The sequence below is a fragment of the Cydia pomonella genome, chromosome 24 (assembly GCF_033807575.1).
Source record: "Cydia pomonella isolate Wapato2018A chromosome 24, ilCydPomo1, whole genome shotgun sequence".
In the NCBI taxonomy this organism is placed as follows: Eukaryota; Metazoa; Arthropoda; class Insecta; order Lepidoptera; family Tortricidae; genus Cydia; species Cydia pomonella.
In genome coordinates, this window is record NC_084726.1 from 12,514,807 (window position 1) to 12,541,939 (window position 27,133).

General features: G+C 37.0%; 1 protein-coding gene across 2 annotated transcripts in view; it reads left to right on the plus strand.

The window, feature by feature from the left end:
- Positions 1 to 21,262, plus strand: part of LOC133531146 (uncharacterized) — a 63,356-nt gene extending 42,094 nt beyond the window's left edge. For both annotated transcript variants that reach the window (XM_061869273.1, XM_061869272.1), the window contains exons 3-16: positions 773 to 885; positions 2,454 to 2,540; positions 2,712 to 2,726; positions 3,074 to 3,227; positions 5,101 to 5,294; positions 11,621 to 11,812; positions 13,012 to 13,164; positions 13,781 to 13,973; positions 14,735 to 14,904; positions 16,036 to 16,294; positions 17,072 to 17,223; positions 17,698 to 17,857; positions 19,417 to 19,520; positions 20,266 to 21,262. In XM_061869273.1, coding sequence (XP_061725257.1) covers positions 773 to 885; positions 2,454 to 2,540; positions 2,712 to 2,726; positions 3,074 to 3,227; positions 5,101 to 5,294; positions 11,621 to 11,812; positions 13,012 to 13,164; positions 13,781 to 13,973; positions 14,735 to 14,904; positions 16,036 to 16,294; positions 17,072 to 17,223; positions 17,698 to 17,857; positions 19,417 to 19,520; positions 20,266 to 20,338 — 2,019 coding nt within the window. In that variant the 3' untranslated portion in view covers positions 20,339 to 21,262. The remainder of the gene's footprint in view (positions 1 to 772; positions 886 to 2,453; positions 2,541 to 2,711; positions 2,727 to 3,073; positions 3,228 to 5,100; positions 5,295 to 11,620; positions 11,813 to 13,011; positions 13,165 to 13,780; positions 13,974 to 14,734; positions 14,905 to 16,035; positions 16,295 to 17,071; positions 17,224 to 17,697; positions 17,858 to 19,416; positions 19,521 to 20,265) is intronic.
- Positions 21,263 to 27,133: the final 5,871 nt, after the last annotated feature.

Here is a 27,133-nt window from a genome sequence, read left to right on the forward strand (position 1 = left end):
AATATTGATTGATTGATTGAGTTATATATGTAAATAACAGAGAGCCAATATTATAGTGTTTCAGTAAACTGTCTTAAAGGTGAGTGGGAATAAAAATCCCAGTAGTTACCACCAAACCGAATTTGTGGTAACCACTGGGATTATTTTTTCCAGTAGTTACCACTGGTAAAAGGTGGGAAAAAAAATCCAGTTTATACCACTGGGAACAACTTGGTGGTAATTAGTGGGAACCCGTATAGTGCGAATAACTAGTTATGATACTTTGTATTTCCGGGATAAAGATACGTTGTTATGTAAGTGATTTTTTTTTCTATACAAATATTACAGATCGTATTTATTTTGAAATTATTATCTCAGTTTTGCAATAGAATACCATCTTGGTAAAGTATTAGTTGCATGTGGTAAGAAAAGTACACTTAGCTATAAAAGCTTGTACTAAAAATGTTTTACTTTTTTTGCCAAAAACTTATTTCTTTTCAAATCGTTGCATAGTTACCTAGAAAATCGAAGTTTGACTCTACTTACATCTTTAGTGAGAATACTCGTAAAAGAACAAACTCCCCGCAATTTGCGAATTTCGGTTTTCGCGGTAGGCCCCCTCAGCAGGGGCAGGGACGCTAGATGGTTTGAACACGGTCGCATCAGAATTAGGCTTTAACATATAATTATTTTATTATGTTCAAAAGAACGAGTATTTTAAGGCGTGACGTTGGGAAGAATTAGTATCTTCAACTTAGGTGTTGATATTAATAGAGTTGATTTTCTTTTGCAGGGTACACAGATGTTCAGAAAGCGGTGGTACGTGCTGGTAGCCGCCGGTCTTTGTGCGCTATACTTCTACTGTTCACTGGACAACTCGCTGCCGCGCTTGGGGGGGCCTCGAAGGTAAACACGAGGAAATAAAGACGGTCGGATTCTGACTACACCAGCGTTAGTGTAAGGCCTGAGTGAACGCTCGAAGCGGGGGGTTCGGTGGGGCTTGCAGCGTGGCGTCGGGCGCACGAGTGATTTGAGCAGCGTGCACTAAGGCCGCTCCTATACGTTTGTATTTGTTTAACATGCACGCCGCACGCCCCGCACGCTGCACGCCCAACACGAACGTCCACTCAGGCCTTACACTTACATCTGCTTACAATCTCTCTCTCTTTCTACACTTACGTACAATCTGGTAACATCGGTTTAGACATTTTGCGTACAGGTCACTTAATGGCTCAGTTTCATTGGTCGATAACTCGGTCGATATAAATATAAAGCCTGCGGAGAGTTCCCGTAGGCGGAATAACGACTAGTGAAACTCATAAGTCGATAGTTCGGTCAATATACAGCATGCGGGTGACTCCCCGCCGGCGGAAAGATGGTAGAACGACTTGTGAAACTCATAATGGTATGCGTTTTGGAAATTTCCCCATCCCGCATACGGGCCCTATAGACCAACGAAAGCAGTTCCCCGAATGCGGGCCCTATAGAATGCTTTATGGAAATCTTACGCACCCCGCACGTGGGACCTATCGACCAATGAAACTGAGCCATTATACCTACCGACTAGGCTAGGAAACCGTAATAGTTATGAACTTAAAGCTAGTATTTCCTGCGCATAATATTATAAACAAGAGCAGCTCGAGCATAGCGAGTAATCCTAATTTAGAATCTTCAGCGTTGTGATTGTCGGGAGATACTCCAAAGCACGAGTTTTTTCACTTCTAACAGCCATCGAACTGTTATTACTACGTATCACAGCACAGAGAACCAGTAATTTGCCCCATGAGTTGTTGTTGTTTTGACAACAAACCATAGAAGCGGAGCGTGAATCTCGTGACCTAAACGCGAAAGTTCCATGATTTTTTACAGCGCAACAGTTTCATTATTTGGTATGGTTTCTCTATAGTAATAATAACCTAATGTTAACAGCATACAATAAATACAATATGAATAAAGTGTACTAATATTTTTTTTTTTAATTACACAAAATTAAATAAAAGCAACACCCGGAGGGCGACTCAAACTTTATAATTTTGTTATGTAACTGTTTCGGACATGATTTGTCAGCTGTCAAGAAATTTCACTGTTGACAGGATGACAGATCAAAATTTTATGCAAACCAGCAGAAGAGTCGCCGGGTTGTAAGCGTGTTGCCGGCTTTAAGTTGGGTATATGCTGGAAATACCGCAGGTGATAGATCATATCCATAACCGTTTCATAACATCATAAAGTTCCATTCGCCCTCCCACTCCCGTTTGCGTTCGAATTTCTTTTCCCATTCGCATTCCCATCCGCATTCCCATCCGCATTAGCATTCTCGTTCCCCTTCCCACTCCCACTTATTCCTACTCCCATTCCCAGGAACCAGCTTCAGTCCTTGTCCAACAACCCAGTCGTGCCAGTCCCAGATGTGGACGAGTCAAAGGAGTCCGAACTGGTGAGGTCAGTTTTCATTTTTAGTATTTATTTTATAGATTGGATATCCCAGTTGCCCCGTCTGTACCACTTTCGAATGCAATCGAAGATGACGATAAACTACTGGGTACTGATATAAAAAACAGGTAATCAGTTTGGGTTTTAACAGATTAAGTATAATTTACCTAAGTTATTATTTTTCATTCTTTCGCAATTATTTTTTATACTATTTAGGTACTTATTTAATAAATTTTAAACTATATTTTAACTTTATGTTGGCTTATAAATAAATTAATATATTTTTCTTTCTTTTCCAGAACTGCTATTATCGAGTAAGTATTATACAATTTATTTTATCTAAGTACGTAACTAATAATATGTGCGCATATAATATATGGAATCAATTTTAAGTTTGATATAAAGATATTAAAAAGGAAGTAGGTATTTAAGTTTTTTAAGCCATCTCTCTTATTTTTATACATACGTCGTTCAGACAAAGTCAGAAAGAAAACTCCTTCTGCTCTGCCGACCTTCTGAACGTGGAGTACTTACATATGCGCACAAATGCAAGTGTTAAAAGCGGTGAAAGAGCTTTTAGACGGTCTTTACTTATAGACAGTCTTCGCCACATTAACCTTAAATCCTTTTAATGCTATAACTTTGTTTTGTTCTGAAATAGATTCTTAGAGAAGAAGTTACAGAAAGCCCTAAAATGGGACAAAGGGACGGGCTGCAAGATCCCAAAGCTGGACCCCTACTCCGACGATATGGCATGGTCTTACAAGAAACTGGGACCTCTGAAATGCAAGGGACAAGATTGGGTAAAATGCTATGTAAGTATAAAAAAAAAACTACTGGATCTACATTTATTAAAATCCACCCAAGATCCGAGCATTTCTAAGCTAAGAATAATTAATCAGCTTTCATTTATGTACGCTATAGTATTCTAAATTGTATTTTTTCTTATTGAATGCATGTTCATTTTAAGATGTAATGTTTTGAAAAGATGTGTCCCGCCAAGTTTCTTGCCGGTCCATATTGGGATACCCTCCTCCAATTGAGGGGGATTTAAATCTTCTCGGCTTCAGAGGTGTAGGGTTAGAGCCGGTGTAGCTTTATTTGACATTCATAAGCGCGTTGTAATATGTCTACTTGAATAATAAAATATATTTATCTTTATGTGGTCATCACTATTATATTTGTTCCTGAGTTAGGGATGTTTTCTATGTATCTAAGTATTTAACTATAATTTATTATACACTGTGGGCCAATTAACTCCGACAGATTTTAAAGGTGTATTCTTGATTTAGGGACTAAAATGTATAAAAAAATTCCTGAAATTGATCTTGTTTAAGAGATAATGACAATGTTTGGGAAAATTTATTTCTGTTATAAATTAGTGAATAACGTCTTTTTAGCTGTGACGCTTCAACTACTCGTACCTACAGTTGTGTGCAATATAATAGCAGTACACTCTGCGACAAAGATCGTCTTACAGAAAAGTTTATTTTTTCTGGATGACTTCGATTACGTTTTTTGCCATTTGGCTAAAGAACCCTAAAAAGAATTGGCTTGTCGGTTCGTGTGAGTAGCCACTGAAATTAATGTTTGCACAACAGCAAACTACCTTGAATTTAAAGAATATCGTTGTACACACCGACTCTAATTGACAAGGACTCATAATTGTTGTGCCATACCTTGGATATGTCATTGCATAAGTGTGTCGAACCTTTACTTTGCATATTAATCCAGTAACTTTTGGCCCGATTTGAAGAATGAAATATAACGATAAATTCTGGATTAAATAAGTTCTCATTTAGATATCTTTTGTATGTGTAATAGACAGAAGCAGCTCGATTCGGGTAACCAATTGCACTTTGACGTTAAAAATATCGTAGATGGATCTTATTGGGATCACAGCGGAATCGAAATATACGTCAATTTTGACATGTCGTTTCGTTATCGATCTTTTAAAAATCTTTCCAAGATCTTTAAAGTCTTATTCTTCGAATCGGGCCGTTTGTCGCGTTTGCGTCAAATCCGTTAGTTATGATTCATTGCAGACTTGTTTATGATGTTTGCTCAATGAATAATCCTTGTGACCTCGATCGCCGAACGTAACTTTGTCAAAGAACGAAAAAATCCCGAAAATTTCGTTTATTTTTTAGATTTTGGCGATTATAACCCTAAAGGATTATTTTTTTTAATTACCTTCTAGGGGGTTTTTTAAATTAGACTAAATTTGCTACGAGACTAGAATCGTCTCTGTAGATATAATAGTTTCCGAGATAAAGCCTTCCAATTCCAATGTTTATAGACTTCTCAGGCGATGCCGCTTGGCACGATTGTTCCTTAGGTCAAACAAAGCTGATTTTCCCCGGTAACCACGAGATGGTGCCGTGTCTACCCCCCAAAAAAAGGGGGAAAGAGTCGACTCAATTCGTTTGCGTTCTTTCATCACAGAGTTTCCATGGGCCTGTCTGCATCATCAAATTAGCTCCATAAGATTGCATTGCCATCCGATTTAAACTTGTTTGTAAAATTTCGGCTCAATCGGAAATCGGATACTGGGTCAAATTTAGCTTCCATGATTTGTTAAATAAAAGTTTGTAAAAAATTGGCCCGAATGGCCCAATTGGTCAAAACATGCTCTCACTCGTACTTTCATGAAATTCAATCATTTTTAATGGTTTCTTTTATTTCCAGCATTCAAATTGCCGCGTCATAGACTCTATAAGAGACACACACACAAACATCCAGTGCGAATACAAAGACATTATCTACAAAGACGATTTCCACTACGACTTTGGGAAACCTACTACAGTCAAAGATGGCGACGTACACCAACTGTCAGCCAGTGATCACGTCAGTGTGTCCTGTACAGGAACTGTGCCAAGTATGTAAGTGGTGATCTTGTATGGTTTTAGTTCAACATTTGACGGTAGATGGCGGTGTTCTGTTGACGAAGTTTTCTACATCGCGCTATAGAAATGTTGACGTAGAATGTATAAGATGTCGTATATATTTTAGTCCAGGGACATCTGGCGATAGATGGCGGTATTCTGTTGAAGATGTTTTCTAAATCGCGCTAAATAAGTGTTGGCGTAGAATATATAAGATGTTTAGTAGTATTTTAGTTTAGTTTATTTACTTATCTCTCAAAACAATGTTCATAGTTAATGTAAAAGGATACATAAGCAATTACTTATTGTATAGTGATCGTCGGATACAATATGAAATCGAATTATTCAATTTAATACTATTACAATGCAATTTAATGTTATAGAGGTTATATACAATGGTATATAAATCTAATGCCAGGTTCAAAACGAGTAGTAGTCGTATTCGAGTCGAAAAACTATAAAAATCATAAACCAAAGTACACTTTGAGCCTAAAATGTTTTTGTACATTGCCCCTTTTTTAATGCTATTAAAATCATGAGCCTTTTCGATTCTTATAGGAAAAAAGAAAAGTGTTTTTCCCTTAAGTTACTTGTTACGCAATTGAAGAAAAAAAATGCTTGGAATTTTTGGAACAATTTTTTCGCCTATAGGGATCGAAAAGGCTCGTTATTGTGAGTATAAATAACACGAAAATTTCAAAATTTGATAAAAAAAAATTGAGTACAACTTTAAATAAAATAGCCCTGAAATATAGATTGAATGCAATTTTTTAACAAAATCTATTTCGTTTTTAGGTTTTCGTGGTGAGTAGAATTATCTGTAGCTCCTGTGCAAGTTTTCATTTCTTAAGTACAGTACTGTATGAAGTCATTATCGTACTAACAAAATAGTGAAAGTTTAAAACTTTTGAAATACCAAAATACCTTACTTATTTAAACCAATTAACCGCACATCAAATGCAAATAAAATGGTGTTGTATTCATGTTAATTTTTACACACGATGAAACGGTGGCGGTATATGCACTTGTTTGTTGGTTATTTCCTTGGTTTGATTGTTTGTTCTTTGATTGTGTGTCGTTTGATTGATGTTGGTATACTAGCCCGATGTATATGGTCTTGTCTAATGAGAGCTTTTTCTGAGTTTCTCCGGTTTGTACAAAAATAATGTTTTTGGTAAAAAAATCAATGATATTTAAGATTAATAAGTACTACTGTAGTTTATTTTATAGAGACCGTGCGCGTTGGAGGGTCTGAATCGGAACCATAAACATGTACATTTACACGTCACGTGTTTTCTTTTGCATAGTAGGCTCTGCCATCTTGTGGGCTACATCGGAACAATAAACATCACATTTACGCGTCGCGCCAAAAATCTGACGGCTCCTGTGCTGCCTCCTACAGTTCATGCACGCTCCCTATACTAAAATATTTAACAAAAACAAATTTAAACACAAGAAATATTAACTGTATGAAGAAAAAAAAACGAGTTTTTTTTACTATTTTGGGGATGTTAAGATGTGGTAATAGCGATTAAGTATTAGATAATTTTGCTTCAAGCCCATGCAGAAATTCAATAGAAAAAGAACAATATAATTGTGACAACGTTTTTTAAAAGTCCATTATTTCAATGAGAAAAAGTTTCATGCAATTTTATTATGCGAACAAAATAAACGAGATTAAACATTATTTGTCCCATTACTGAGTCGTAGAATCTGCTTATATTTACAATGTAAAAAATATAAAAAATAATAAAATATTTGTTTTTCACGAGGCGAACTCCACTGCATCGGGGCTAGTACAAAGCTGAATCTCATTTATATTACTTGATACTCCAGAGATGGGTTTAGATATAACTAAGAACTTGGCATTGCCTTAATATGTGTTAAATTAAATTTGAGAATATCAGATATATATATATATATATATTTTTATTTTGGTTTAAGGTTTTCGTGGTAAGTAAAATCACTATCTGTAATTTATTATAACTACACGTAAAATTTTATTGAAACTTAAGTTTTAGTAACGAAATAGAACCATTTAAAAAAATTTATTAAGTATACTCAATAAACATAATATTAAAATCAATTGCAACGATCTGTACCCCCATCGGAACGGAGGCACTATATTTTACGCAATTGTTTGTTTGTTCGTTCGTCCGTTCGTGTATACAATCGTTAATTTGTTATCGTTTTTTTTTTGTACTTACTGGTTATTCATACGAAATGAACGTTCCCATTTATTTTACGTAAAACTCCAGAGATGGTTCCCAATGGAACGAAATATTATAAATTGGCTAGGTATGTGAAAATATTGTCCGAGGATATTAAAGAATATAATTTATATTTTGTTTTAGGTTATGGTAAGTAAATAACTATCTGTAACTTTCTGTACCAGTCTTCATTCTTTTCTCGGGGACAGTATGAAATTAACAAGTATGTGTGTTATTCGTAAAATTTCATTTAAACTAAACTTTTTCTAAAATAATTATGCCCGTTTACCTAAACATATTAAATCTCAATTACAAAAAAAAAGTTTGAGCTCGAACACATTAGTTAATTTTTGCCCTCATCGGATCACAGGCGGTACATTTCATACCCTTGCCACGAGCTTGGCACTGATATATTCGATAGCGTGTGCGTAACTTTCTTTCTATGCATCTCGCTCGCACTGTCATATTGGTGTGAGCGAGATGTATAGAAAGTAAGTTACGCAGACGTCAACAAATATGTCAATGTCATGTCAGTGCCAAGCTCGAACGATCGAGAAATCAAGCCGTACTGGTTTGTTCGCCCAATTCGTTGTTACAATCGAATTTTCGTTTGTTTGTTCGTTATTGATTGCACGTTTGTACATACACATACGTATAGTTAATTTAGGTATTTTTTTTAATCTCGACTAATAATAATAATATACTACAAGTACTCACCTGCGCCAGTTCTCGAAAATGGTCGTGCCACGCTCTATTGGGATCGATCTATTATCACTGACAGGACTATTGTAGCCAATAAGCCTGACATCGTGATAATAGATCGATCGCAACGCCGGGCCGTGCTCGTCGACATCACCATCCCCCATGACGAGAATCTCGTGAAAGCCGAGAAGGACAAATCCAGTAAGTACCTAGACTTGGCTCACGAGATAACCGCCATGTGGGATGTTGATTCGACGATCATTGTCCCGATAGTCGTTTCAGCGAACGGTCTCATAGCGAAGAGTCTCGAACAACACCTTGAGAGACTCTCGCTAGGTGGTTGGATCAAGGGTCAGATGCAGAAGGCGGTGATCTTGAGCACGGCGCGGATAGTCCGGCGGTTCCTCTCTCTGCGGCCCTGACCACCGGCAGCTTGGGCCTTGCGCCGCTGCTGGCGGCACCCTAGGTTAGGTTTTTTTATAATGTGTTTATATCTTTTGTAAGTGTTTTTATATTCTACTTTTATATCCATATTATAAAAAATCCTAACCTAAGATATTAAATGAATAAAGAGAATAATAATATATTCTTTATTGTGCACCACATAATGAAAAGGGAATACAGAAAAAGAACACACATTACAATACGTAACAACAGGTGGTTTGACTATAATATGATGCCGACGGCCACTTTCTATCACCGCACCGCTCGCTCGCCGTCGGTCGGCAGGGTGTTCATCCTCCCACCCTAGAACCTAAATGGTCGCGTACTGTGCGGTTTAAGAGGAATTTCCTCCCGCGGACGCTTCGGCTCTGCAATGAGCTCCCGAGGTTTTCCCGAGGGTCTAGTTTTTCAAAAAACGAGTGTACAGGTTTTTGAAGGGTCGGCAACGCGCGTGTAACACCTCTGGAGTTGCAGGCGTCCATAGGCCGCGGTGACTGCTTACTATCAGGCGGGCCATATGCTTGTTTGTTGTGTCTGTATTTTAATCATTCAGGTTAGGAAAAAATACCAAGTTGAGGGTCAAAAGTTTATGCCCGGTGTATTGGACTTGTAAAAATGTCGGGTTAAAAAAAATTAAACAGTTAGCACAATATTAGAATAGAATAGAAAAAGTTAATTCGTGGCAAAAATATACAGATAAAATGAGAAGCAGAAAACAACATTACAACGCATAACATTACATTACGTGACACATATTAGCCACGAAAATGGTCCCGACTCAGCATGGTGGTATTAGCCTAGATGGGCCAACGCTGGTCTTCCGCCGGGGCCATAAACGAGTAAAGCACGGAAAGTACCAATGCCGGATTTAGAGGTCTGGAGGCCTCGGGCAATAAAGGAGTGGAGGCCCCCTGGCCCCAAATTTTTTCCAAATAAAATGGTAAATTTACCGAATTCTCTATTGTCATGTGGGGGGCCCCTCTTTTGTGGAGGCCCGGGGCAGTAGCCCCGGTTACCCTCCCCTAAATCCGGTCCTGGAAAGTACACAAAATTTAAAAAAGGAATAACCATCAATTGCATCAAAATTAGGTACATTTAATTATGGCAAACAAATGTATAGGTAAAAAACTTAAGTAAGTCACCTGTTGTATGTAGTTGTGACGTGTTCGAATAGACATTTGTTTTGGTTGTGTGTGTCTTTTAAACATGTAATGTCTATTCGAACACGTCACAACTACATACAACAGGTGACTTACTTAAGTTTTTTACCTATACTAAACTATGTAGGTAAAGCGTATGTGAAATACACTGTATCACTCTAATGTTAAATCAGAAATAAACAAACTCTGGACGCATTGTTATCTAATGTGAATGTTACATTAATTTGTAAATACACATGTCTGTTTTATATTAAGATCAGATGTCCCTACGAATATTATGTTTCTGCATGATGGGCTCTATATTAAGTGATAGGGAGCTTGACGTCATAGTTTGTATATGATGTACGTATTATGTATTTATATTATTGTAAATTATTCATATTCATTTTATAATTACAATACAATAATTATATTACATGTCTTTTTCACATTACTAGACTGCATAGGATGGTATAGGTGTTAGAAATAAGTAATAATATAATAGGGTTGTTTCCATCTACAAATCTTAGGGCAGAAATTGTATCCCAATAAATTCTTTTGGATTATAAGAACATATTAAACTACTTTGAGGGGACCTGTAATGACCATATTTTTGTAAATATTGAATTTAAAATATCTTTTGGCACACGTCACGTGACCAAACTAGAAACGTCTCTGAAGATTAGGATGACGTCACAACTCTCGGATTGACACTGTTGACAGTTAGGCGATAAACAACAAATGACAAATGTCAGTTGACAGTTTGTATCTTCTACGTGTGTATGTAGTTATGTGTCAAACCGTAAGCTGTGACGTCACACAATTTTCAAAGAGCGTTTTGGGCGCGAAAGCATCTGTCAAAATATATTTTGTTAATTTAACATATTTAAAGCCGTTTTTAGTATAAAAGTTGAATTTTAGGGCAACTTTTAGTTAATATAGAACGTAATACAAGCGTTTCAAAAAATTGGAAATTTATTATAGTATATTCGTAAAAAGTGAATAATGTTATCAAAAAATAAGACACGGTCACTTGACTAATGCTTAACATTTAAAATAGAATGAATAGAATCATACGATACTTTGGGGAAATCCATACTAATTAAAAAAAATTGAAAAATCGGTTTTTATTTATCGGGCGTCAGACCGTCTACATCTCCAGCATCTCCTGAGAATGTCTCGTATAGAGGCGAAACACGTGTCGAGTGTTGTGCTTTTGATGGTGGGTTTTTATATTTATTTGCGTATTTATTCTTGCGGTGGAAGTGCATGTAAAAATACGCAAGTAAATATAACGGGTTAGCACTAATTGACTAGCAAGTAATTTTTCGCGGATTAGCTTCTTCTTCCTCGCGTTGTCCCGGCATTTTGCCACGGCTCATGGGAGCCTGGGGTCCGCTTGACAACTAATCCCAAGATTTGGCGTAGGCACTAGTTTTTACGAAAGCGACTGCCATCTGACCTTCCAACCCAGAGGGTAAACTAGGCCTTGTTGGGATTAGTCCGGTTTCCTCACGATGTTTTCCTTCACCGAAAAGCGACTGGTAAATATCGAATGATATTTCGTACATAAGTTCCGAAAAACTCATTGGTACGAGCCGGGGTTTGAACCCGCGACCTCCGGATTGCAAGTCGCACGCTCTTACCGCTAGGCCACCAGCGCTAACCCTAACCTAACCCCTTTTCGCGGATTAGCAAATAAATATTTTTTGTTTTAATTTTTATTTAAAAATGTATCTCAGGTAAACCTAGTTAAAAATGATTAGCTTAGCGTTAGTATGACCCACGACAGTTTAAATTTGAGGATAAAATATTCTTTGTGTTCTAGGGGAAATACTGAAAAATGGTCAGGCAACACGCTCGGTTTCCGGCCTCTCTCCCCTCCGGCCAAACCTCTGGACGATCAGATCAACGTGATGATCCTCGCGTTCGACTCCACACCTCGGAGCGGCTTCATCAGACTCATGCCGGAGAGCTGGAAGGTGATTAACGAGGAGTTGAAGGCTACGGTCATGGAAGGGTAAGGGTACAATACTATAGGGACCGTGCGCGTTGGAGGGTCTGCCATCTTGTGGCTTGAATCGGAACCATAAACATGTACATTTACACGTCACGTATTTTCTTGTGCATAGTAGGTTCTGCCATCTTGTGGGCTACATCGGAACAATAAACATCACATTTACGCCTCGCGTCAAAAATCTGACGGCTCCTGTGCTGCCTCCTACAGTTCATGCACGCTCCCTATATGTATAAGTAGGAAACCTGCAGGTTGGAAGGCATCGAAAATGATCATTTTGACGTTTCCGGCAGCAATGCAGTAGGCTGCAATACCTGCAGCAGTGTTTTTTTGCAGTATTGCAGCCTACTGCATTGCTGACGTGCGTGACATTACTGGCAACCGCATTACCGTCGTAAACATCAAAATCGCTTTTTCTACCGGGATTGACATTTGCAAATGACACGTGCAATTCGGTCAAACCTCTGGAAGACCAGGTCAACGTGATGATTCTCATTTCACAGCAGTAGCGTTTACGGGAGAAAATTCCTCTTAAACCGCACATTACGCGACCATTCCGGTTTGAGGGTGAGGATGAACGCCGTTGCCATCATGCCAAAAAACGTCTTCCGAGCATAACCCATTGTACAAGCGGTAGAACACCATCATTGTTGTGTTCTTCCCTCTGCTACTGTTTTGAGCTCCTGATATTTCACTACGTTGATTTTCTCTTAAGCTTGGTCCAAAAATGCACGTCTCGGTCTTACTCTGCCCCTCCCTTTTTGTATACTAACACTAGTTATAAGTCTTTATGTAAGTATCGTGCCGTATCAGGTGCCCTTACATGTTTTCAATCATTCTAACCAGAGTTCTCTTCTCACCTATCAAATCTAAAACCTAGGGTTTGTATACGAAAAGTATGAATTTATCCGGATCTGGATTTGGATCCACGGATAAAAAAAAAAATTAATCTGTTTATTTCATATCAAAAAAACATGCATTTTTCTAACTTAACTACTAATCTTAAATTAAAAAGATTTTTTGAGTTAAGGAGTCTAGGCGTGTAGAATTAATTATACAGTACACTTCATCTTTGTATAAATTTTCATTATTTTGGCATCTTTATTATCTTCCCATACATTTCAGATCCGTCGTGCAAATCCTACTAATACCAAATCAAAATATAATACAGTATACTGACTAAATTTTTTATCACTTCGTAGGTACAATATACTAGGTGACGGGACACCTGCCTGCCTGTTTCCGTTCCTTACTGGGAAGACAGAGCTAGAACACCCTGATGTCCGGAGAACTAAAGAAAACAAGAGGACTTTGGATGACTTCCCTTTCATATTCAAGCATGTAAAGGAAGAAGGGTGAGTTGGTTATTGTGTTTTAACACACGAGAATACTCATTAGTGTTTTCCTAAGAGAGTTCAAGATCCGGTTTTTGCATCTTTATCCCAAGAATGCACGCAGGCACTCGTCTTGAAAGCCACTGCTCGCCTTTAGAGTATGGTCAAAGGTAGTGTTGGTAGGAACTCGAGTCTATTGCGTCTGAATTTGAAGAACTCGACTCGCTATTACGACACTCGGCGCTGAAAAAAAATATGAATCTTCTAATTCTCAAGGCGAGTCCTTTATCGAGTATTTTTTAAGAGCAACTCAAAAGGACACGAGCCTCCGGATAAAGACTCCGTCAACAATTTTATAGGTTTTACCTGAATAACAGTAAATAAATTGTGTTTTGTTCGATTTGGTGGTTTCATCGATGTTTTAAGTCATAGTAATAAATGTCAATCATCAGAAATCAAAATTGATTGTAATAGTGGTAGAAAGGGTTTTTTAAATCTAGGACATCAATATTAAATATGACGCTTCATGCACCAACAGCAATTCTGCAAACTGCATTGCTTCAAGAATTATAAATTTCAATTGCAGCAATGCACGCTGCAATGCTGTTGGAATTGGAATATTACCTTTATCTTTCAGATATACCACAGCATACATGGAAGACATGCCCCTCGACAACACATTCACGTTCCGTTTCAACGGCTTCACGAAGCCACCGACCGATCATTATTACCGCGCGTTCCGAAACGCCAACTCGCGACTGTTTAAAGGCTGGAACTTCTGCTACGGAGATACCCCTCAGTTTAAGATGATGATGAATTTGACAGAGCAGGTTAGTTTCATTCAAATTATGAAAATAATTTTAATCTAAAAGATGATTAGTATTGACGTTAAGTATATGTGTAACATTGGTACAGGGGACAATATTGACAACACTGTCAATACTATCATGTTGTTCCTGTCGCACGATGGTATATAACGTTATATAACTGAATTGTACAATCCTTTTTGGGTCTTGCCCTCCTCCACTATCTTCCTCCAGTTGTCGCGATCCTTGGCAAACTTCATCCAGTGGGTTATACTTCCTCATCCTCCTAAGATCTTCTTCCTCACAGTCCAGCCGCCTTTACTGAGGCTGACCACTAAGCCTTTTCTGTGGCGTCCACTTTTGTTATAATTTTTGGAGCTCTCATGTCGGGCATCCTTTATACGTACATTAAATCCACAACAACAATTTTTGGCTGCTAAAACTGTTTGTCTTTCCTGATTTTTTTCTTAATAAAACCTCCCTACATATTTTTTTTATATTAAAGGACAATTGAACACCGATCCGATCGCTACCAACTGAGCTGCGGAGGTTTACCAGAAGCGTGCGAATCTGTCTAATCCTTCCTTTATGCTCACACGCCTTAGGGAGGTACATAGCAACATCTACCCGTAAGAATGTTCTATTAGCTTAACAGGCAGATCCCATCCTTTAATCAATATTATACAGGCTATCTTCATCCTTTAATATAAATAAATGTAGGTAGTATCGCTGACAGAAGTTTCTGCTTGATAAAAATAAGTTTTATAAAACCTGTTCATCCTCAGTTTCTGGAGCTCGGAGGAAGGCGATTCATCTTCACGTTCATCGGGGACATTTCTCACGACAATTTCAACTACATACAGTACGCTGACGGAGACTTAGCGGCTTTTTTGAGGCGTATGAGCAAACGCACCGAGGATACGCTTATTATAGTCATGGGAGATCACGGGCCTAGGTACGGAATCAGAAAACTCGTTTTCACTAGTTTTCATGGTATTCTGCTAGAGTCGAAAGATATGTGCAACGGTGAGCGAAGCGGAAAGGAGCAATGTTAGGTTTAACCGTGAGACCGTGACCAGTTCCACCACCGACTTTACATACTTTATAATGTTAACCTATAAATCATAAAACTTTATTTGCAATAGATATAGTACTAACAGATCTTAGGCAGATATCTAGACTTAAAATAAGTGATGCAAATTTTACATTTTTAGCTTACTTGCTAATAACCTATTAAATACTTCCATTAGCAAAATATTCAGTGGTACTATAAAAACATTTGTGAACCAGCCAAGTAAAAAGTTTGTGCCTTAATTTTTTGAGGGGTAGTTCCCTTAAATTGCTCTGGCAAATGATTGAATATCTTAATACACATGGCATAACAATTTCTACCCCTCATTGCAGTGTGCATTTTTGGAAGCACAAGTCTATCCGGATATCGCGTATTAATGTTTGTTATATCTCTTTTTTTTTTTTTGAACATTTCATTGTGCATCTTAACAAATATACACACTTCATAAATGTACATTGAGTGTACTGTTAGTAATTGTAAGCTAATAAAATATTCCTTGCAGGATGTTGGTATGTGAATGTTAGCTATTGCTCTCACACATTGCTTTTGCGCTACAAAAGTACGATGAATGTGTACAGAATTTCCCCATATGAATATCCCATATCGCAAGTTGGACGCCACAAAACCGTGGTATGCTCTTAAGGCGGTTTTTTTATCCGCTACTCTTGTGAGTCGCCATAGGACATACGCAAACCGATTAATTTTAGAGCAAACCTTATCAACATGCAACTAGAAAAAGAAGCTTTTCAATGAAATTTTTGAACAAAGGATAAAACTAGTTTTCACCAAGGCATTTTTCGAAAACTAGTTTTGACTGGAAATGCCCAGTTAAACTAGTTTTCATCGAGGTCTTACAGAAGTCTAGTTTTGACTAGTGAAAACGTTTTCACTGAGGCGATACGATGAACCAGTTTCAACTAGGTATAACGCATTTTCACTAAAAACGGGCTCTTAACTATACAAGTAACAAGTGTTACACTTACAACCGGTGTTCTAATAGAAAACATCCCACAGATACGCAGCAGTCCGCAAGAAGCACTCCCTCCGCGGCAAACTCGACGAACGCCTCCCGCTCCTGGCCATTCGCCTACCAGACAAACTCACGCGCGCACGCCCCGATGCGTTAAGCGCGCTTCAATCTAATTCACGCGTACTGACTACTGCACATGATTTACACGCGACTATATTGGATGTGTTGGGATTGAGGAAGCACTGGAACCCGTATAAGGTGGAGGAAGCGGATTTAAAGAGGGGATTGACTTGGCTGGAACCGGTAAATTTCTTAAGCTACAATTTTTCTGTATAAAAAATTATTTTTGATAAGTGCTTTTATCGCTGATCGTAATTTTCGTTCAGCAGTCAACTAATACTCATTGAGAACATTGAACACAACTAGGTAGAAAAGTCACGTGAAAAATCCATACATGTCTTAAGTTTTCTGTCAACGATTGTCATCTTGACTAGGCTCCCAGATCAGCTCTATGGTAGCATAATTATTATCGTATAGTCACTCAACTTACATAAGTATGAGAATTTTCAGCTCAATAGAATAATGGGAAGTGGGCTACATTTAGCTTGCAAGATGATAAAATATGAAATTATTGTATGAGGCTGGAAGGCACGAGTTAAGCGCGCTTGAAGCTAATTCGCGCGTATTTGCCGAGTACTCGCGTGTCAATTGCAAAATTGGGGATTCTTTATCCCAGTCACCTCTATCTTTAATATATATAAGGTAGGTGAGGCATATAAGCCCCAGTAACCAGGCCCAGCATTCAAAAATAGCAGTTCCACTAGTATGATTTGTTCAACACATCACTCACACATAGAAGCAGCAAATATAACGAGCTGGCTATAAGGCTTGTCTTCGCACGCACCACTATTTTGTCAGTAGCATCCATGCAGTCCAGAGGTTGTGAATACGCTTGATGATTTTTTACGAACACAAAGTTTGTTTTTATCGAGTCTCTTATTTCAATCGATGTTTAAAGTTATCTAACGTGCGTGCCTGGGATCACAGATGTCCCAACATTGACCTTATGTAATCTTTTAGATCCCCAACACCCGCTCCTGCAGCGAAGCCGGTATCGAGACGCACTGGTGTACGTGCCTGGTGTGGCAGAATGTGTCCGACTCGGATCCAATGTACAACAGGACTGCTAATACCCTGATAGACTACATCAACAAGTTTACAAGCGATGCTGGGTAAGTTTGTATTGTATACAGACATATTGCGGCTACAATCACACGTGTTTCCCGGTAGACCTAGGCAGCCATCTCGGATATTTGCTTCCATTAATAGTTGATCCATTTAGGGTTCAAGCATATTTCGGTTTAAAGATTCTTTATTCTCATAAGAATTTGTACAATTCACTTAAAATGAGAACTTAAATATATTCATTTTATTTACATATTTCATATCTATTTGGTTGTCAATATTAACGGTACAAAATGTTCAATGTAAAGTAAACCCTAAATATCTCAACAATTAAAGTCCGTGACTGTACAAAGAGCTTAGCGGACAATTTTTTTCTGGTCGACTTATTTTAGACTGGCTTGATATTTAGTTATTTTATAATTCAACAAAGTAACCTTATGCTACCCAATTCAGAATTTTCCAGCTTCAAATGAAGTTGGAAAACCCCTAAGAAAATCTTCAGCCCGTTTTTTTATCACCAGATCCAAATGCATCCCGCGTACCGTAGCGTCTACAAATTGGGTGCTCCGACAGCGAGTCAACAATCGTCTTCTGGCTTTCAATACCGCTATAGATTACGATACGTACTTGGGACGGTTCAACGCCAAAACACAAGTCACTATAGAGAACTTTCAGATAGGAGTAAGTATTATTCCTGTTGTTATATCCTTGGACTTCACGGGCCTTTTGATAAGCTTGCGTGGGGATATAGATCCAACACGTAGAGTCCCCTTGGAGATATTTAATGTCATGTAGAACGCCTGCTGGAACCCGTTCACAGGCGCAACAACAGACACCTATGAACCGGTCGCAGCAGGCATTGTGACTATTGTAGAAAAAGTGAACAGTATAACGGTCTATAGGATTGAATTTTGGGTGGAAAATAAAAGACGTGCGGGCGCCTGCTATAATAATGTTTTCACTAGTTATCGAGGTAGGTGATAACTTGCCACCCACTAGATGGGCTCCTGAAACTGCCATCATGAAGACGATCAGGAGCAACAACGGTGTGAGCAGCTCAGGGATGTCTAGAGGTGTGCGCCGCTTTCTACCCAGTGGCTGATAACACCCACTGTGCCAACTTGCGTCTTATGCATATTTCACTTCCACTCCTGGAGTTATATATAGCTCTGTATTATTATATTTAAATAAGTACATTATTATTGGCTTTCTATCTCTATCTCACTACGCAATACAAATGTAAGAATTGTAGGAAATTTAAAATTATCTTTAGATTGGCGTTTCCATCAACGGTCGTCTTCTTGGCTAGACCCCCAGGATCTCTAGAACCGTGTCGTATACATAGAATAAATACGTTTTTTTATACCACGTCGGTGGCAAACAAGCATACGGCCCGCCTGATTGTAAGAAGTCACCGCTGCCTTGGACACCTGCAACTCCAGAGATGTTACATGCGCGTTGCCGTCCCTAAAACATGTTTGGAGGGCCGGAATAATGCTTATTTCCAGGGTTATTACCGGAAAAAGCGTAATCGCCCCTAAGAAATGTATAGGAACCATTTTGGTACCTTGAAATGTAGGTTTTCTCAAACTTGTTATGAAATGATGACATGACTTACGTCAAATTAGGTCCGGAAATACTACATATCAGGTGCGATGGGTGAAAATTATATGTAAAGGAATTTCATACTGCCTTACACCCCTAGGACTGTAAAGCAACCTTCTTTGGTTTTTAACGTCAAATTGTGACACAACATCTTTGGCATTTAACCATCAACAAATATAGGTACGCTACCGTTGCTTAGCAACGAATATGCACAACAAATCACCATTGTTGTGCATATTCGTTGCTAAGCAACGGCGACGGCGCATCGCGTAGGCGCGCGGACTTACGCGCGCAGGGCACCGCTGGTAGAGTGGCGAGCTGAGTAGGTCGCCACAAAACAAATTAACTACATTTTTTGTTTTAATTGCAAGTTTGAGAAAAGCACTATACATATCTCGGCGAGAAACGGGGTTGCCGGCCGCGTATCTCTATCTATATCTACTTGGCCTGCAACCCTACGTTTCCCGGCCTCTATAGTAATGTACTATTGCATACCCTAGAACCACGGAAAAACCTTATAAATTGCAAAAGAGTTGAATTTTCTTGGCACTTATTATTTTAATACTAAAATAATATTTATCAGTTATTGTGACAAATATTTATCGCCAAGTCTAAAACCAGTACTGCGGTTACAGATAGAGTCAAACCCAGGAGGCGCGGTATACGAAGCATCCCTGACCTACAATGTTAAAGAGGATAAGTTCGTAGTACAGTCCAGGGATATCTCAAGGGTGAACGCGTGAGTAGAAATTATTTCTGAAATCATATAACCAGCACTTATAAAAAAAAAACACGTAATAAGCAATGTGCAAGTTACAGAACATTCTTGAAAATTTCTGATAATTTCTTGAAACTTTCGTGAGAAATTTCTCATGCAAGTTTCCAATTAATAAGTTCCCGTTTAAATTAGGGATAATTGCTAATGTTCTTAACTGTTGAGTACTTGTTCTTGACGACCGATCTGGGCTAGTGGGTAGAGACCCAGCCTATGAAGCACATGGTCCTGGGTTCAAATTCTGGTAAGTGCATTTATTTGTGTGATGAGCACAGATATTTGTTCCTGAGATGACTCATGAGAATTAGAATGCTTTCTATGTATTTAAGTATTTGTATATTATATACACCGTGTTTTTTTTGATTTGCTTTAATTTCAAGGGTGCATTCCTGAGCTTAAATTAAGTAACTTTCTCAAAGACACCGGTATTCTAATTAACTCCATTTCGGAGATAATCAATATTTTATTTTTATCTTATAAAGCCCTTACGAGTGGGTACACTTACCTTAGGGCCCGTTCACATATTGATTAGTGTTTAGTACGGGTTAATACATTTGCTACTAAACGTAAGTACTATCTCGGACGATTGATGTTCGAAATGACATTGACATGTTTTCAATTGTTTGCCTTCTTGGCTTACCGTGGATTTAGTCAATTTGTGTAAGAATGTCCCTATAATATTTACTTATATGATTATCTTGTTTTACAGTTACCGGGGCGAATCGGATTGCATCCTCGACTCACACCCACACCTCGCCGCGTATTGCTACTGTAAAGGCTGACGAACACTAAAGTGATGTTAACAAATCGAAACTTATTTTTCTCTAACGGGGCTTTCCATGAGTTGTCCCGTACGTACATCGGCAATTTTCGAAAAAAAGTGTACATGTATTTTTTTAAACCTAACAAATTTTGGGTTATTTCTACTCTTAATCAAGAGCACTATCGATTTAAGCAATAAAAAAATTATCCCACTTTTAATTGTCAGTTTTGTAACGCAGTTAACTATACATGTTGTATGGACCGTTATAAAACTGACTAATAAATATTGTATGGAAAATTAAGCACAGTAGAATAAATAAATAGTTTACCACGAAATGCTCCCGCCTCAGCATTAATGCTAACCCAAAAGTCAGCGCTGATCTTCCGGCTAGACCATTTGTGGGTCACGAACAACGAAGTAACTAATTAATAATCTGTGGTCACGAACGCAGCTGTACGACACGGCATAAAACTGAACGCGACTTTGCGGCGGTGAAAGAGCGGCGATCAACGCCATCTAGTCTGCCGGCGAGACGTCATGATGACAAAAAAGGCCATGTCGTACGCCTGCTGATAGATATAGATAACAATGTTAATAAGACCATTCGTTAGTTTATTACTAATATTATATTATAAAAATTGCTACTTATTATGGTAGATTCTATCTGAGATATGTAATATACATGACATGTTATGCCTTATGCGTATATGTTATTTTAAATTGTAGACAAAAACCATCACGCGCGTTAGTACCAACGTTCAAAAACAGAGCTTGGATTTCAAAATTGGGCATTTCTATTTAAAGTTGTACCCACAATTTGCATTTTAGATGTAGGAATTTTTATATTATTTTTTATATATTCAGAACCACGAGCTCTTTCGATCCTAACCGAGAAAAAATCGGCCCAGTGCGTGTTCCGTACCATTATCTATAAAAACGGTCACCCATCCAAGTACTGACCCCGCCCGACGTTGCTTTACTTTTACGTTGCTTTTTCGCTGATTTGATGAGAACCTCAAGATTGGAAAGAAATATTGATATTATTCTGTTTTTAGTATTTGTTGTTATAGCGGCAAAAGAAATACATAATAGACGACCGGTCTGGCCTAGTGGGTAGTGACCCTGCCTATGAAGCCGATGGTCCTGGGTTCAAATCCTGGTATTAAGGGCATTTATTCGTGTGATGAGCATGGATATTTGTTCCTGAGTCATGGGTGTTTTCTATGTATTTAAGTATTTATAAATATTTATATATTATATATATCGTTGTCTAAGTACCTTCAACACAAGCCTTATTGAGCTTACTGTGGGACTTAGTCAATTTGTGTAATAATGTCCTATAATATTTATTTATTTATTTATAATTTGTTTCAACTGGCTATCTACTTATCACAGTTCATGAGATACTACCTGGTGACAGACGGGCGGTCGGACGGACGGACAGCGGAGTCTCAGTAGGTCCCGTTTGACCCTTTGAGTACGGAACCCTAAAAAAGTGTCTCAAAATTTCATACATTTTATGTTTGTCCGTTATGTAATAGAAAGTTGTAATTGAAAACGTAAGCAAATTGACCAAAAAATTGGGAGTAATTTTTTTCTTAGTAAAAATGGAAACCCTCGCGATTCTGTATGAAATGTGAATATTTATGTATGAAAATTCTCAATTCTGGCACAAAAGTATGCCCAATTTCATCCTACGTTCCTACTTCGGCAAGAAAGGTCTTCATTATCTCCCATATTAATGTTACTAGATTCTGGAATAAAATGATAAAGTCTTAGAATATCTCATTAAAATAAGTAGGTAAATAAACGGAAGCTATTATAATTTAATGTTTTGCGAAACCGTAAAATGACTGGGCTATAAAATTGAATTAAAAACTAAATAGGTTTGCACTAAACGCATACATAAACACATGGTAAGACGTCAGACATAATTAAGTTTATGTTACGGAAAAATGTATTCGTGTAAATCAAAGAGAATTTGAAATAGAGGTAGCCACAGTAAATTTACTGCCATCTTTCGACACATGTTTAAAACTTTTAGAACGCCATTTGGCTTTGATACTTATTTTTTCACTGATACATATCAGTGAAAAAATAGTACAGTCATTATATCCAAAAAACCGACCCTACCCGTGAATAATCAGTTCTTGGATTTTTTTCGTAGGTCCCTCGGGGGGTCACTGGGAGTGTTAATTCAAAAATAAGACTGAATCAGGCTCCTTGTTTTTTGGATATAATGACTGTACTATGCAGGGATCGGAACCGGTTTATTGCAAAAACATCGAAATAACCATATATTTCGGTTTATTTTATACTCTAAATGTAGGACTCAGTTGTGTTTTCAGATAACGACTTCGTATTATTAGATTGCCTAATTAGAGAAGAAGTAATTAACAAAGAACGAAAAAATACCGTTTTCGTTCCCATACAAAAAATACCGGTTTCCGATCCCTGGTACAGTCAGCGTCAAATACTTTGTAGCAGTCAAAGTGGCCAAATAGTTCGGTACACCATACTAAATATATGGTGTACCGAACTATTTGGCTACTTTGGTTGCTACAAAGTATTTGACGCTGACTGTACTATGTGTTAAATTTGTTGAATATCAAAAAGCGGCGCCATATAATAGAGCATAGGCAATTTTATAAAATTTTACTTTAAACATGTTTTAACATATATTGAATATTTTAAAAGTTTAAATGTAATTTAGTTACACGTTATATATTATATTCCTATTGTCCGAAATAAATTAATTTTATTTTTTATTTTATAGGCCAAAGGTACGGCGGCATCGTTTCGAGCGATGATATTTAAAAGCCCATTGAAAAAGCAATATTACCACTTTACTTATATGGTTCAAATTCAAGTAACAGGTCATTCAAAGATAACTCCTTTTATTATCTCCGAATATTTTTACCTGAATGTTAGCGGTCGATAGACATAACCCACACGTGTACGAAAAAAAGAAGTGAAATTTTGTGTTTATCGCCTTTTTAAAGTTTTCCCTTATTTAGATATTATTTATATAGTTTAAGTATGGATGGCAAAGAATGTGTTTGATGGAAAATGATGCCAAATAATAAATAGTATTTATTTTATAACTATTTATTATTAGACCTAGCTAGATCGATTTTTCGCCCCCGAAAATCTCCATATAGAAAATTTCATTGAAATCGTTAGAGCCGTTTCCGAGATCCCCGAAATATATATAAATAAAACAAGAATTGCTCGTTTAAAGGTATAAAATAAAGCAATGTAACCTTAACTTCTTCGTAATCTCGCACTTTAAACCTTTTTTTTATATCAATTACTAATTAAATTGTACGTTAATTACTAATATTTTAATGAAAACAACCGTCGTAAACCTTAGGCTATATTAAAAAATTAAGACAAAAAATATTACTTTGCTAATATGCGAAAAGATAACGTACAGTCACGTCAATCAGAGCTAGCCCGTTATACTTACTTGCGTATTTTTACATGCAATTAATGTTCCCACCCTCCCACCGCAATAATAAATACGCAAATAAATATAACAACCCACCACCGAAATTACAAGACTCAGTGGGAAGGCGGGAACATTAATTGGCTACTTGACTGTTTTTTGTCAATAATGTCAAACGATCTTGATTTTCCTGAGGATCAAATGTCTATATGGGACTCATAGCATTTAAGCAACACAAAGGTCAGAAATGAGAGTAAAAGTCGACGACGATTGAAACGCCTCTTAACAAAATGATAAGGTGATGTGACGTCACATCATATAAGTCTGTCCTAAATGTATGGAAGATCAAGCAAATTGCCATTTTGACCCTGAAATATTGCGTTTATGTGTATAGTTGTTATACAACTTATTTTTCTATAAAATGTAAGGAATCGAATGGTACCATTTTCTTTTCTATTGTTGAAAGAAAAAACGTTATTTTGTCAGGTTATACGTCAAATGCTAACAAAAACTGTCATATTTGTATACGTTATTTTATTTAATCAACCGGCAGTGCCATATAACGCAATAATTTTATGTAAGACAATATAATTCTAATTTATATAGTTCCTAATAGTATTTTAACTAGAGATAACACAAATTAAAATAAAAAATAAAAAAAATTAACTTGTTCTTAGTGTTCTAACAGGCATTTTTATTACATACGAGGCCGATTCTCATTTATTATTGTGATATGGTTTTCACATTACACAAAGAAACGCAGGTAGCCTAGCAGCCAAAGCGTGCGACTTTCAATCCAGAGGTCGCGGGTTTAAACCCCGGCTCGTACTAATAATCGGAACTTATGTACGAAATATTATTTGATATTTACTAGTCGCTTTTCGGTGAAGGAAACATCGCGAGGAAACCGGACTTATCCCAATAAGGCCTTTCCCTTCTGGGTTGGAAGGTCAGATGGCAGTCGCTTTCGTAAAAACCAGTGCCAACGCCAATTCTCGGGAATAGTTGCCAAGCGGACCCCAGGCTCTCATGAGCCTTGGCAAAAAGCCGGAATAACGTGAGGAAGATTATATCAACCACATTTATGCCGTTATCTTTGATTTTTTCGAATTTTTACAATAATTATTATAAGAGTATTGAAAAATGTGTATGAAATCTGTCTTTCGTTCCTAATTTTTACAATAATCATAAAATTAATAATTAATTGATTATTAAATTTAAGGGTATTTTTATGCACCTCCTAATTAGTTAATTTAAGTTTCATTTCTCCACTACCTAAAGGTTGTCTGGAAGAGATCGCTCTGTAGCGATAAGGCCGCCTGTTGTGTACCTCTATCTTCATGTATTATATGCGTTTCCATGTATATTTTTTCAGAGATTGTGCAATAAAGAGGATTTGTATTTTGTATTGTATTGTATTGTAATTCAAATGTATTACCTGCAACAAAGTACGCATGTAAAATAATTTTCCATAATGTATTGACATTGTATTGTGTTGTTGTATGTATTGAATATTGATTCACAGACGAAAATGGGGAATATTGTATGGAGAAGCGGTCGTCCCCTTTACTCTTAAGTGCAGTAGTCAGGTATCAGTGTTGGCCGAACGTTAATTAGAATTGAAAATATTGAAAATTAACCATTACAAATTGAACCGTAAACTGTAACCATCCGTCACTGTTTACGGTTCAATTTGTAATAGTTAATGTTCAATTCTAATTAACTGTTACACCGACAAAATAAACCTTAAAAATTTAGTAATTTAATGTTTATAATAATAAAAATAAAGTTGGATATATTTTGAATTCATATTTTTAGCGAGTACATAGTATTTTCACAATAATAAATGTTGAATTAAAAATATATTTATTTCAAGTAATTGATATTACAAGAGTAGTACAGTCGCCATCAGATACATCGAAGCGGGCGAGGTGCTCAAAAATATCTGAACACGCACTCCAGGGCCTTGACAATAAAAGCATGTTCTGGTATTTATGAGCACCAATGCCGCTCCGATATATCTAATAGCGACTGTACAATGATCCCCACACCAGGCTCAGCCTATGACGTGGAAATCTTAGAGAAATATCGAAATGGTGCGGTTCATATTTTAATAGAATATATTATTGTTAAAGCTACTAAATTATATATATACCAATTGTTTATTAAATGACTTTAAAAAAACTGCTACGGGTGACCCTAGGGCTGGATAATTGCTATGCCAAAGAATTAGGCATCGCCATTCAACGAGGGAACGTAGCCAGCCTATGGGTACCCTTCCGCATGGGACACTTCATAGGACCGCCTGGGGGACTTTTCATAGGAGGGGGGTTTTTATATTATTGTTTACGTTTTTTAGGTTTAATTTAGTTAGTTTATATTACTTATTAATATTTAATTATAGAAAATAAAACTATCTAATTAAGTACAAAGACTTGGGGACTTGCACAGATCAATCTAGCCCCTAACTAAGTAAAGATTTTACTATACTATGGTACTGCCTATACAAAAAGTTACCGAACTTTTAAAGAAAATGTTTTACATCTCAAACTAGTATTAAGTATGATTATAGATCGCGTCATTAACGATGACGCGCGGATTTGTCAAATCTAACCCTTAATAAATTGATAATACGAGCCAAAGCACACGTCTTCGTGAATGACACCATCTATAATCTGTATAAAAATCTCAAGTAGTGATTTTTTGTAAATTAACTATATAAATATTTTTACTACTTAAAAATATCTCTAATTAAATGTTTAACAAGTAGAAATGCCTGCGAAAGATGCTATTAACCTTAGAATAAATTTAAAAGTGGAAAAATTACTGTCTTGGGTGAGACTTGAACTTGCGGCCTCTGGAGTTCAACGGAGTTCAAGTCTCACCCAAGACAGTAATTATTCCACTTTTAAAAATATCTTTAATTTTGAAAAGTACATAAATTGTGTCAAAATATTTAAGTTAATTTAATGAATTGCAATTGTTCAGTTAAAGTACTTTTCAAACACGATGGGCAGGGTGACAGATGTCATCCTCATATAATTCACAACCTTAAAACGCCAAATTTCTCAAAACTGTATTGAGATAATACCTCTTCGTGTTTGAAAAATATTATAAATACTTACGTCCAGTGTTGGCCGCACATTAATTAGAATAGACCATATTGAAAATTAACCATTTACGGTTCAATAAAATTTGTAATGGTTAGTTTTCAATATGGTCAATTCTAATTAACGTTCGGTCAGCACTGCTTACGTCAGTACTTAATTAATTATTGACATAAATGTGGCATAATATAATGTGTTAACTTAATAGTAATTATACTTATAAGTTAAACTTAAGTATTAAATTTTTAGTTAGAAATTA